We start from the raw sequence: 13,908 nt of genomic DNA on the forward strand, positions 1-13,908 counted from the left end.
AAACGACCTCGTATGACAAAACCATCAAAATAAAAGTTGTAGATCTCTAAAAGTTATGAAACTTTGTAGTTGACAACTTTTTTATTTGAACTCATTTCGGGTCTCAAAAATTGAATCTAAGTATGTCAAATTTAAAATTCAAAATTTGCAAACTACCTCGGATGAAAAAAGTGTCAAAATAAAAGTTGTAAACTTCAAAAGTTATTTAACTTTGTAGTTGACAACTTTTTTATTTGAATTCGTTTAGGGTCTCAAATAAGCAATTTACACTCAAATGGTTGTAATATGTGGAGAAAACAACTACAAACTAGACACAAGGCATGCCATAGACGGAGTGATAGTGGAGGGTATGCGCGAGGGTGAGGTCGACGTAGACGGGTGGGGTGGTCCTAATAAAAATAAATTTTTTTTACTATTTTTAAAATATGTTTTAAGTTTCCTGGAAACGATTTGCACTGACGGTTTTATTACGTCGACCGCCAGTGAAAATGGATTTTCACTGGCGGTTTTATTACGCCGACCGCCAATGAAAATCGATTTTCACTGGCGGTCTTCAGTTACCCGCCTGTAAAAATGATGATTTTTACTGGCCCCTAGCACTGACGGTTACGATAAACGCCACTAAAAATAAGTTTACGACCGCCACTATAAAGCTTCTCTGTACTAGTGCTTGGGGAGCCATTGGCAATTTTGCCATTATCATTTGTGGGCTTCGCCAATATGCCATCGGACCCACAAATCATAGACACAGACGGTCCCACCAGTCATAGACACGGGATGGCATAATAACAGACAGCCAAAATTGAGAGTGGCAAAATAGCAAATTTCTCGTGCTTGGGAGTGTCGTCGCCTCTCGCCCGTCTTGGTGTCTCGGGGTCGCCGCCGCTCGCTTGCCTCACAGCCTCGACGCCGCTCGTCCTCTGGATCGGGGAGCTGTCATCACTGTGCCTCCAAATATAGGAACCGCCGCTGTGACTCCGGATCGAGAAACCGCCGCCTCCGCACATCCGGTTCAGCGAGCCTTTGCCGCCACAACCGCAGCCCCGGGGTCCGCCGTCGTCGCGCTCTCTCAAACAACCGCCGTTGTTGCACGCGCAGTCGTCCTAGGCTCCTGGCTAGATAGATACGTCGTTGAACACTGAGTTAATTTGGGTAGTAAGTAGCTTGATACGTTGATCGAAATTTACGGGTACGGTGTAGTATAGATTAATTTGGAGGATTCATATATATATCTATCCATGGATTATATTAGAGGAGGCGCATGCCTCAACGTTTGCTAGCGACTCTCCACACATTATATTCGTCGTCCTAGTAGCGCTAATTATATATATTAATGAGATCTGATGGATGGCGATATCTAACAAATGAAGAAAAAGCTGGAAGCAGCCTAGCTTCGCCGCCGTCCACGTCGTCTCGTCTTCCTTTTGGAACAAGGTAGGTCCAGGACGTCAGTGTTCACTGCAAGTCACCCCTCCATCTTTCTCTCCCAGCAACCTCTATATATATACACCATCCAGGGCTGCACCTTTAGTTGCTCATCATCACCTGCTAGCTTCACCATTCATCAAGTCCATCCGAGAGGCTAACCAAATCGTCTTCCCCTTCATCGATCACAAGCAGCAGGTTCGATCGATCGACACTAATAATATGAATAGCTCTCTCTCGGTTAAGTTGTTCCTTTTCCCCACCTAGCTATTTGGCTTATTTGTTCCATCTATCAATCTTTATGCATATATGTTCATAGCAGCTAGCATATATATATGCATGTCTAAAGAGTTTGTAGCTTGTGCATGCAGCATGCATATCCTCCATCCAGGATCATTGAGATGACGGCCTACCGATCGGCCCATAAGTTTTTTTCTTCAATTTTCTTTTTTCACTCTCAGTTTGTTTCAGGCCGGACGATATTCCTTTACTTTTCCCATCATCAAGTAATTAACAAGCTAGGAATGAATATACAGTATATAAAGTACCTATTCGATATCTTACATCTTTGTAATTTTTTCTATTTTCTTTTTTTTTTTTGGGTAAACTCGAGATGCATGCTTTAATTCTACTTCGACAAAGTTAGAATATCTTATAATTCGAAACGAAGTCAGTACAACACAAAGGGCTGAGCTAATAAGATAATTATGCGTCATCCTAGAGATTATATTGGAGGATGATATGTATATATGCAGTTTTATTTATGTTTCCTTTTAAAAAAACTGTATGCTAGCTAAACGAACTTCCATCTGCTGAAGGTTTTTAGGAGGAGGAATGGTTTTTCGTTCTGGCCGGCATGCACTATTGCAAGTCAGCGTGCCAACAGCCAAGAGATAGCAGAAGGGTTTAAACATTGGTAAAAGAAATAAAAGAACTAACCGAGCCGTATACTTTTTCATTGAGCATGGGATATTTGTGGGTAAAGTAATTATGTCGGTAATTAGAGGGGGGGGGGTCTAATCTATATTTTTTTAGCTAAACAGGTCAATTTAACTCTACGTAATAACTTTGCTTCAACAAAAATGGTGGAGTTGTGAGACCATCTAAGGCCTCCGATTCTTTTGGAACAAAGGAAAATTGAAGGAATTAAAATTCTATTGGAATTTTTTCTAAGTGGCCATTTGGATTAAAAGACTGAGTTCTTATAAAATTTCTATGGAATGGCCCATTATTGTAGTGAGATTTTGGAGGATTTCTAACATAAGGTTCAACCTCTTGGAAACTTTTATTTGTGTCTCTCTTTTCTAATTCTTGTATTCTTCCTATGTTGCATCCAAATGCTCTATTATAATTTTTTCTGTGTTTTTAATTCTTGTATGACTGTAAGTGTCATAAAACTCTATTGCTACATTTTCCTGTTCCTTTGTTTTTATCAATCCTGCATTCTAAAGAAGGCATGGCATTCTAGGGTTTTGTGGAACTAATCTACAATGGAGTTTGTGGAATAGTCTTAAATACTCCATCTGTCCTTAAGTAAATCAATTTCTAGACTTATCTTAAGTCAAACCTTTTTATGTTCCACCAAATTAACCTACAAAAGAGTTAAATGCTTGAGCAGATTTTGAACTTATCAAGTAATTAATGTGTAATTCAGATTCACAAACTTTGCAAACACATTTTAAAGTCCCTAAACTTATTAAGTGGTTGACAGCACACCCCTACTCATAAAAATGGTGCATTGCGGGTCTATTTTCTGGAGCATACGGACCACGTGCTATGATTCACCATTTAACAAGATCGAAGACCTAAAAGTGAGTTTTCAAAGTTCTTGCAATGGGCCTAATTAAGCTGCATTCTTTGACAAATTCAACCATGTGCTATATATGGTGCACCATTTAACAAGATCAAAGACCTAAAAATGACTTTTCAAAGTTCATACAACGGACCTAAAAGTTGCATTCCTTAACAAATTCAATTCAAGGGCCGCACATGCATGCATTTAACTCGCCTACAAATGTCCATTTGTTGTTTCCCCAAGACTTGCTTCCCAATATATATATATATAGTACGTGTCTAGTTAACATTATCAGGTAATGTGATGGAATGTTTACATGTATTATTGATTGCTACATATTCATATTTATGGACTATATGACAAAGAATATGTGTCAGTAAGACCAAGCTACTTCACAGATATTTGAGTGTTCGTAAGACTACTTCATATAGCTTCATAGGAGGAAAAAAAAAATCTTAGTTCACCCCCCTCCCGTTACCAGATAAGACAAAGGAAATTAACAAAAAAAAGTTCCCATACCATATCAAATGTTTGGTTTTGTTTTTTTGCTAGGAAGAAATAAATCACTAGAACCTTAGTTTTTAGACTAGTAATGTGTTCGTATACTAAGATTTTTTTTATGATAGTGCACCTACTAGAAATGCAACTACACAACAGCTAGTTGACCTTGCCTACATCTACAAATAATAGTCTCATGCCTGGGGACAGGTCTAACATGCTCTGGCTTGAGCTGCCATGGCCAAAGACAAAAGGACCTTGATCTGGTACTATATATATATTGGCGTATATATATGTGCATGCATTATATTTTGTCTTTCTTGTTCCTATACGCATTACATTGGACGTGCATGTGGCACTGACGTTGACGTATACACTGACACGTACCGGTTGCTTGGAAGGTAAAAGCGTAATATAATAACACGACAAGAATATGCATGCACATCTACATCAATTAATGCACGATAGTTATATTATATATGAACTGTTTAGATTGTAAAGGTAGCTAGCTCTAGCTACGTACACCATTTATTACACTGTGTTTGTTTTGTTACACTGTGTTTGTTTTGGCATGTTTCGTGCATCGTCGTCGTCGTCATCTTTGACAAGACCGTCCACATATTGTATAAATATATAGAGAGAAGAAAGATAGAAATTAAAATAGCATGCATGCTCGATGGCCAACAATGATTCGTGACACGGTTGTTGATGATCACAGGTCTTCGTCGATGCAACAATCCTCGGCCGCCTCGATGGCAATGGAGGAAGACGACGACTACGAGCCGCCGTTGATGGCCACGTACAAGCATCTGTTGGACAGTCACCCGCACCGACAACTGGGCGCCGGCGCCGCGCAAGACGACGAGGATTGCTTCCTCCTCCCGGTGATCGACCTTTCCAGCCTCCTGCCGCCGGTGCATCATCGCAAGCAGTCATCATCAGCAGCAGCTGCAGAGCAGTGCCGGGCGTCCATCGTGCGCGCCGCCTCCGAGTGGGGCTTCTTCCAGGTGACCAACCACGGCGTGCCGCAGGTTCTGCTGGACGAGCTGCACCAGGCGCAGGCCGGCGTCTTCCGCCGGCCCTTCCAACTCAAGGCGCACCAGCCGCTGCTGGACTTCTCGCCGGAGAGCTACCGCTGGGGCACGCCCACCGCCACGTGCCTGGAGCAGCTCTCGTGGTCCGAGGCCTACCACATCCCCACAACGACGACCACGACCGGTAACGACGACAAGACCCGGCTAGTGGTCGAGGAGGTGTCGACGGCGATGTCGAAGCTGGCGCAGCGGCTGGCGGGGATCCTCGTCGCGGAGCTGGGCGAAGACAGCGCGGCGGCGGTGGTGTCGCGGTGCACGCGGAGCACCTGCTTCCTGCGGCTGAACCGGTACCCGCCGTGCGCGGCGGCGGCCAGCGGCGTCGTCTACGGGCTGTGCCCACACTCGGACAGCGACTTCCTGACCATACTCCACCAGGACGGCGTCGGCGGCCTCCAGCTCGTCAAGGACGGGCAGTGGGTAGCCGTGAAGCCCAGCCCCGGCGCGCTCATCGTCAATGTGGGCGACCTCCTGCAGGCGTGGAGCAACGACCGGTACCGGAGCGTCGAGCACCGGGTGATGGCCAGCGCCACGAGGGAGCGGTTCTCCGCCGCCTTCTTCCTGTGCCCCAGCTACGACACGCTCATCCGGCCGCGCTGCGGCGCCGGCGGACCTCCTCCTCGCTATGAGAGCTTCACCTTCGGGGAGTACCGGAACCAGATCAGGGAGGACGTCAGGCTCACGGGCCGAAAGCTCGGCCTGCAACGCTTCCGCAAAGCAGAGTAGTGGACTACTATAATGTTGGGCTTCAATATACTTATTTGATAACTACAAGTGACATAGCATATATATAAGTAAGTATTATGAGCCCAGTAGTCTAAATGGGCCTCTAGAAAAAAATATAGGGTCCTTATTATCTGGTGTATAAACGAACCAACCACCTCAGCTCACACTACCTCTTGTAATCTTTTAATTAAGCAATTAGATTATTGCTCTCCATGTATATTTGGAAATGGAGAGGATATATGAAGGAATGTACATAGATATGGCTCTAGCTACTCTCTGTCTCAGATTATGATAATCGAAAATGCTATGCGTACGACACGGAATGTTCTCACGGCGTGATATAATTAATCTTGAAATATTTCTGGTAGATAGTTTACGTGGGTATTATCGTGAGTCGTCGCAACGCACGGACAACCGACTAGTAGTGGTTAACGGCCAGTTCCTAATGACATCATGGACAGACATTGGGTCGTACGGGAGTCGGACGAGAGTGGTCGTACGTATAGCAGCAGGGTTGTATAATAAATGGATGATGGCCCACCAGTGTTTTGCAATTTTATATTTGTCGTCTTGCCAAAAAAAAGACATCTAGCTAGTTATATAAATAATATACTTTTTAAGAACATTTCGAATCAGTTGGAACATAAAAATTGTTCATTTTTTGGTGGTTTTGGACTATGTGGTTTGTTAGGCTTCATGATTGAAGTCCTGTATGTATGTGCCACTGCTCAGGGGAAAGGCCTCTGCTGCTTGAGTGGGCTCAGCACACTATATGAAACAGAACAGGCCAGGCCAGGCCCGCCTTCATCAATCATCACTGTACCTTCTAACTGCTCTTTTTTGTTGTTGTTGTTGTTGATCAACCATGCATGATTGGTGTGGTCTCTCCTCCTTTACAGCTAATCATGCATGCACTCACTCGTACCGTACGTCACAGGCAGTTGATCAAAAAGGTATCTTGCCCCGTTAATATGGAGCTAGCTATTGCCAGGGAAGCATGGCAAAAAGGATGGAATATTCCTAGGATTAGAGAAAACAAACAGCCATGGCACTAAATCCGTACACTATGAAAGTGTAATTTTTAAGGGTGTGTCGTTATAAATATTTGATTATATAAAAATGACCAAATTTTAGATACTTTGACTGCTTTGTGATTGATTCTTTTATTCTTTCCTCTCCCCCTGATCCATAAAAAATGACATTCTAGTTTTTTTTAATAAGTCAAACTATCTTAAATTTCACAAATATGTAAAAACTATCATTAATCGTATTATCAAATAAATATCATCAAATACAATTCCATAGCACACATATTTTATGTCGAAAAACTATCATTTGTTGTTCTTGTTGTAAGATAAAACTAGGCTGACATATTTTCGCGGATGGAGGAAGTATATGAGTTACTCTACATCTTTGTTGATAAATTTCCCATATTTTTTAATTTTTTTGGATAATTCCATCATATAATCCACTTTTTTTCTAAAACATATTGATAGAATCTAGATGTCTAGAAGAGGGTAGCCTATAAAATTATTCTACAAAAAATAAGTATTAACACTAGAGCCAAAATGGTGGATGCAAAATCATATACTTACTCTACTTCTAAATAACTCTATGCTAGCTTCTAATCATTCTAGTAGCTTGATAAAAGATTATACAAATAAAATAAGCTACTTAATAGTAAAAGATAAACTCGTTTATAATCTATGAAGGCCTAAAAAGATAGATAAAATAAGACAATTATATCTAGTTTTTTATGGGAAAACCCTCTTCCATTTATGTTCCATATTTTTTTTGACAAGAATGGGATCAAGTTCGAAAAAGTCATGATAAAAAACAAAATCGGGATATGCGAAAATATGCAAACAGACAAATATGGACACAAAACCTAAAAAAATAAACAAATACAACATAATATAATATTATCAAGTATGCATACATAAAGTCACAAATGTTGTACATGTATGAATATTGATATAATATTCACTTTCATTCATGTCATACGTACATGCATATTTGGTGATTAATATGAGTATTAACATAACACAAGAATATGTAATTGTTATGCATTCAACACATATATTAAAAATGGGATAAATATGGGTTCATCATGCATTAAAATGGGATATCACAAAAACGGATGGAAAAAACCATATCCCATTTTTGGAAATACAAAAACATGATCCACAAATAAGAAAATGACAAGATCAAAATAGAAAATAGGACATGTTGTTCTTGTTCGTTTTCATTGCTAGTGACTCATATGGTAGAAGATGGGCCGCATATTTTACAACATGGTGATGATACTATTATTTTTATGGATCATGATTTTGATTAAGCAAAGAATATGAAATTACCTTTTTGTACCTTTGAACAATTATCGAGACTTAAAGTTAACTTTCATAAAAGTGAAACCTTTCTCTTTAGTCAAGCCAAAGCATACACACAATACTCATAATTGTTTTCACCTTTGAATAGTTATCTGATCTTAAAACTAACCTTCATAATAGTGAACTGCTTCTATCAAGCCAAATCATAGACACAACACTCACAATTGTTTGGTAAGTCATGGGGGACATTTTTTTATCTATGTCAAATTCACGATAACTCCTGTTTTGGTGGAACACAACGCACCAATCCGACTTCAGATCAAAATGCCTAAACCCTATAGCCTTGGCACCTTGACTCCTCTAGTTATCAACATTATTACTAATCTAGTTGGTCTTGCCAAGAAAGTTAATCTCTGCCCACGAAACAAAAAACACAAACAAGAGCATGAAAGTATGCATCTCAATAAAAGTGAGATTTTTACAGCCGAAGACGATGATTGTCTGATGATAGATTGATCTAAATAAAAATCTGAACTCTAATATGATAGACTCATCCTGATTATATAGTTCAAATAGTGTCCAAGAACCGCTATTTGCATGCTTCTAATGGGCCTACATATTACATAGTCCAACAACACAAATGAAAATTGATGCAACACCCTGACAAATTTTGATGCTTACTTAATTATTTCAATGATTTTCATTGACTTCGGTAGAATTTTGATGTCAAACAAAAACTATCAGTCATATTTTGAAATTATCTTTCCACCCATAGGTGGACCATCGAAAATAGAGTTTATACGATCTTCTCCTTTAGAGCTAATCATGCATGCTCATACGTGATCAAAAAGTTATCTTGTCCCGTTAATATGGAGCCTATTGTCAGGGATGCTCGACAAAATGTTGGAATATTCCTAGGATTAGAGGAAAGAAACAACTATGCAACAACTTCTTTAAACTGGCACAATCAATTTCTAGACTCCTTCTAAACTACTTATATTCATAAATTTGACCAACTTTGTAGAATAGAGCTTCAAGTTCATGACACTATGAAAGTATATTTTAAGGCGTATCGTTATAAATATTTGATTATATAAATATGACCAAATTTTCTATATTTTTTCTGCTTTGAGACGGAGGGAGTATCACTCTGTTTGCTCATGCTTATGATTGATTCCTTTTCTTTTCTCCTCCCATCCATAAAAGATGTCATTTCTAGATATTTTTAATAAGTCAAACTATCTCAAATTTAAAAATATGTAAAAAGTATCATTAATTATATTATCAAATAAATATCATTATATTCATCATCGAATACAATTTCATAGAACACATATTTTGTATCATAAAAATATCGAAAATATATTCTCTATAAATTTGGCTAAATTTAAAATAGTTTGGCCTAGGAAAAATTAGCCTTTGTTGTTGTTGTTGATGATTGTGATGTAGGATAAAACTAGGGTCACTATGGAGGGAGATATGAGTTACTCTACATCTTTGTCGATAATTTCTCGTGTATTTTTTTTGTTAAATTTTAGATAATTCCATCCTAATTCATTTTTTGAAACATACTAATAGGATCTAGGTGAGGGAGGGGTGAATAGCCTAAAAATTATATAAAAACAATATTAACTTCATTTTGTCCTCCTTGGACTTAAGCCACTTAGATGAGTCAACATTGTTCATGTCTTCCTCAAAAGAGGTAGGATTGCCCTCGACATTTATATCGTCACTCATATAAATATCATAGTCATTGGGAATCACTAGCCTCTTGTTCCTTTGAAATTTTCTAAGAACATGTTCATTACTTTCCACATGAGGTTATTCTATCTCCTTATAACCTTAGCATCATAACTTCTATGGTTATCAACCATGTCACTAATCTAGTTGATCTCATCAAGAAGACTAATGTCTACCTACGAAACAAAGAACACAAGTAAGCACTCTAATGTATGTAGCCCAATGAAAGTGCTGACTCCATATCTATGGCTAAGATCACAAAAGTGATGTTTCACAACAAAAGACAACAATTGTTCGATGATAGATTGATCTAAATAAAAATTTGAACTCTAATATGAGTGACTCATGTTGATTATATAATTCAAAGGGCAATCAAGAACCCCCTATTTGCTCCCCATAATTGCCTACACGTTACATAGTCCAATGACTTAAAAGACAGTGATGCAACACCTTGATAGATTTTTAATGTTGAGTTGTTTCAATTGTTTGCATTGATTTCGGTAAAATTTTGATATCAAAACAAAGCTATCAGTTATATTTTTAAATTATCTTCCATCCATAGGTGAATCATCAAAAATAGAGTCCATATGATTCTAAGGCATCCGCTTAATTTTACTGTAGGTTAGTCCTGGATTCCTAGATGGACTCAAACTTGATACAAAATAGGCCTCCAAATTTGCTTGGATTCCCTTGCCGACCTCCAAAGGTTACCGCAAAGGAGAAGGATGTCCAAAGGCTTCCTTGGTATGTTCTCGATCTTCTTGGGGCATTCTCCAACTTGGACCAGTGTCCCAAGGGTGAATATTAGACCCACAACGATGACACAATGTTTTGCAGAAACAACAAAAAATGTGATTGATTGTTTGCATGTATTGATGATGTGATCTTAATATCAAACTAGATTCATTTAAAAGCTTATCAAATAAGTTTTCCATCAAGTGCTCGTGGGCCTCAAACTAACTCTGGATGAAGGAGTTATAGCCTTTCCAATAAAGTACCGCCAAACCACAGATGAACTAAAAGTTTAACTTTAATGGACTTGCATTTTGAGGTTAACACTATCACCACCACCATTGTTTCTAAGTGTATTTCAAATACTAATATTAGTGAGCAACCAATTCTTAATTTTGTCATTATATAAATGTAGGAAAGAGCCTACCTTATACTCAATGGTTGTATCGATAGGTGTTATATCCTTACCAGTAAGGTTGGCTCTTTCCCCTTTTGCTATTTAGGAAGGACTAGAAAGAGATTGAAAACATAATAAAAAAGGCTAAGAAGTTGGAAAGGAAAAATGTTTTCGAGAGGTGCTAATCAACCTAGTTTTATCTAGCCAACCTATGTTCATGCTATCCTTTTTTTAGATCCAATAAGTGCACTAATATAGATTTATTATTTGAAATCAAGTTTTTTTGGAAGTTGAGCAACATAAAAAGAAATATACATCGGTTAAATGGTTATTGTTTGTTAGCCAAAGGAGTAATGGGGAATGTCAATTCTAAACTTAGAGTTACACAACAAATGTTTATTAAGCAAATAATAGGTGTTCAAACTTTATAACCAAAATGAGATATGGTAAAAGATCTTACGAAATACAAACTTAGGAAATAAGACATTAAGTGAAGCCTATGAAAGAGCCGGTGATTCATGTGTATTGAAAGTCTTAGGACTTGTTTGGTTGCATCTGGATCGGAGGGGATTAAGAGTGATTAAATCACCTTCTCTTCAATTTTGATTAGGAAGGGATTTAATCCACTCCAATCGTCTTGAACCTACTCCTAATCGAACAAGCCGTTAAAGCTGATTTGGTGACTAGGGAAATGGAATGGGTCGATAGAGGAAGAATCCCCTTGCTATTCAATCCTCTATTTTCATGTACACCAAACTAGCTAGTCTTAATGGGCCGGGTGTGAAAAGCTAGTTACTAGATCTAGCAGGTTGGTTCAAGATAGACAGTAGTGGTAAGCAAACTAGATATATTGGGAATACATGTGTCGAGGCGTGGTATGTACTAAGCAAGCTCTAGATATTGGGTGACTTGCAGTAACACTTACTACTGCTCCAGTTGGTCGCCTGCTAGCTGCCTGAATTCTCGGAACTCTCTGAGCGGCCAATCAGCATCGACGATGGATATTGGATATGATGGGGCGGCCAGCAACCTCATCACAGCGACCGCGTACCTGCCTAGCTGCATGTATGTATGTTATTAGTACGTACGCGTAGATACGTATTATGGAGCAGATATATATATAGCTGCATGCATGCTGTATGTATATGCATATTGTATCTATCTATCAGAACTGCCGCCTGTTTGTTAAGTTGCCTTGGAAGTAACTCCTCTATAAACAGAACATACATATGATCCTAGCTAGCTTGAACATTAATCTTACAGAGCCGGCTGGCCGGCTGGATTGAAGGGCCAGTTCCGTCCGATCCGTGCAGGAAAGGAAAGGAAAGCAAAGGAACAGGGTGCCGTCCGCCGGGCGGGCAGTTGGCTCTCGTTTCCTTTCAAGCTACGGCCTCATCGATCGAGCGAGCAGTCAGCAACCAGCAACCAACCAAGGCCGCCTGCCGTCCATCTCTTTCAACTCGCTCCTACTCCTCTCTTCTCTTCTCTTCTCCCTGCAGCATTATTACATGCGTGCTGCTCATCAAGCAGGCACGCGACGCAAGCACACCAGACTACTCTACCTATCACTGCCACCTCGCTGCTGGCTCCTCTTGCAGCAGGCTCTGCATCCATGCCAATTGCCAATGCACGTCATCTCTGTCAAGACTGCATGCTTCCTCCTACCCAACACACACACACACACACAAACCCTACTGCAAGCGTTGCACTACTAGTCTACTAGTAGTATTGCATACAATTCCTCAGCTCCGGTTGGCATTTATTAAACATATATATGATAGGATATATATATATATATATATATATATATATATATGCATGTTGGTTTTAATTTAACTATTCCTTCGCTCTGAAATATAAGAAACAAATCTAGTTTTGTTTTCAAGTCAAACTATATATATATACCAACTTTAACTAAATTTATATATAAGAAAAAATAGCTCTCAAGCAATCATGTATGTATAAGCATGTAGCTTGCTAGGCCGGTTGTCGTTCCTAGCCCTCTAACAACATGCATGCGTGTACTCATAATAAGCTGCTACGTACCTCTAGCTAGTCTTGTTTTTAATTTTTATGACGACGACGACGACTCAAGCAAGCTCTCTCAACAACTAGTGCTATATGAACTAACTGGATGGACTGCTGATGAGTGCTTTAATTTCTCAGTCGTAGCTCAATTAAACAAGGAAAACTGTTTGCTTGTTTTTGTTGCACAAGTCGCAGTGTACTTGCAGCTATATAGATCAGAGCTTTGCAAGGTAGAGGTCGATGATCAGCGCGCACGCGGTAGCATCAAACTAATTGAAATTAGAACAGCTAGCTGGCCACCTGGATATATATACACGACGGCATTAAAATGCACCTCGGTGCATTCTTTATATTGAATGTACCCAAGGTGCAATAACACCTCGAGCACGCCCTCAGCCCTCCTGTACGCGCGCCTCTCTGCCCCCCGCCGCGAGTATCCTCTAATTGCAAACTTAAGTCTCTGTTTTTACTCATTGATTACCATTGCATGCTGTGTTGTTACTCCAGTTACAACGTTTGTTGCTTGTTGATTGTAACTATGGATATCCGCTAATTGCAAACTCATGATTGCGTGTTGTTCTGCAGGATGCAAACATACTTGATGTGTTTGTCCCCAGGGTGCGGCAAACATTTGATACAAGGGAAGAAGCCTACCTCTTTTACCTTGACTATGCAAAGTTGGCTGGTTTTAGTGTCAGGACAAAGAGGTGTAATTGCAACTGCTGGTGTGGTGTGATTGTAACCCCGCATTAGGTGTGATTACAACTGCTGTATAATTTTACCCAAATATCTGTTAAAAAAATGTAAACAAAATGATTACAACTGCTGGTGTGTTGTAATTGCAACTACTGGTGTGGTGTGGATGCAACTGCTGAGTTGCTCTGATGTGATTGCAAGTACTGAATAACTCTGGGAATTTTGTTAAAAAATATGATTGCAACTGCTGGTCTGGTGTAATTGCAACTGCTGGCCTGGTGTGATTGCAACTTCTATATAACTAGATGCAACTGCTGGTCTGGTTCGAAAATTGTAGCATTCTGTCGGGAGCGTGCGGGAGGGACGAAGACGAAGCGTCGGTTCGGCCTGGGTGGGGCGGTTGGCTCGGACCAGGTTTTCCTGGCGCGTAGGTTCGGCCTGGGTGCATTC

General features: G+C 39.8%; 1 protein-coding gene across 4 annotated transcripts; it reads left to right on the forward strand.

The window, feature by feature from the left end:
* Positions 1 to 1,516: 1,516 nt before the first annotated feature.
* Positions 1,517 to 5,807, forward strand: LOC103631860 (gibberellin 2-beta-dioxygenase 5). 4 transcript variants are annotated; one of them, XM_020541412.1, is made up of 3 exons: positions 1,517 to 1,623; positions 2,244 to 2,341; positions 4,437 to 5,807. In XM_020541412.1, exon 3 carries the CDS (start codon positions 4,447 to 4,449, stop codon positions 5,533 to 5,535), a length of 1,089 nt encoding a protein of 362 aa, XP_020397001.1. In that variant the 5' UTR covers positions 1,517 to 1,623; positions 2,244 to 2,341; positions 4,437 to 4,446; the 3' UTR covers positions 5,536 to 5,807. The 4 variants fall into 4 exon arrangements, with proteins under 4 accessions (XP_020397001.1, XP_008651905.1, XP_020396999.1 ...); XM_020541410.1 differs by having other exon boundaries at positions 1,528 to 1,623; positions 2,244 to 3,236; XM_020541411.1 differs by lacking the exon at positions 2,244 to 2,341 and adding an exon at positions 3,137 to 3,236 and having other exon boundaries at positions 1,532 to 1,623.
* The last annotated feature ends 8,101 nt before the right edge of the window (positions 5,808 to 13,908 follow it).

This window comes from Zea mays, chromosome 7, assembly GCF_902167145.1.
Source record: "Zea mays cultivar B73 chromosome 7, Zm-B73-REFERENCE-NAM-5.0, whole genome shotgun sequence".
Taxonomy (NCBI): Eukaryota; Viridiplantae; Streptophyta; class Magnoliopsida; order Poales; family Poaceae; genus Zea; species Zea mays.

Bases quoted from the DNA above. Each gene is read 5' to 3' on its own strand.
- LOC103631860 (XM_020541412.1), top strand. From the start codon at position 4,447: ATGCAACAATCCTCGGCCGCCTCGATGGCAATGGAGGAAGACGACGAC.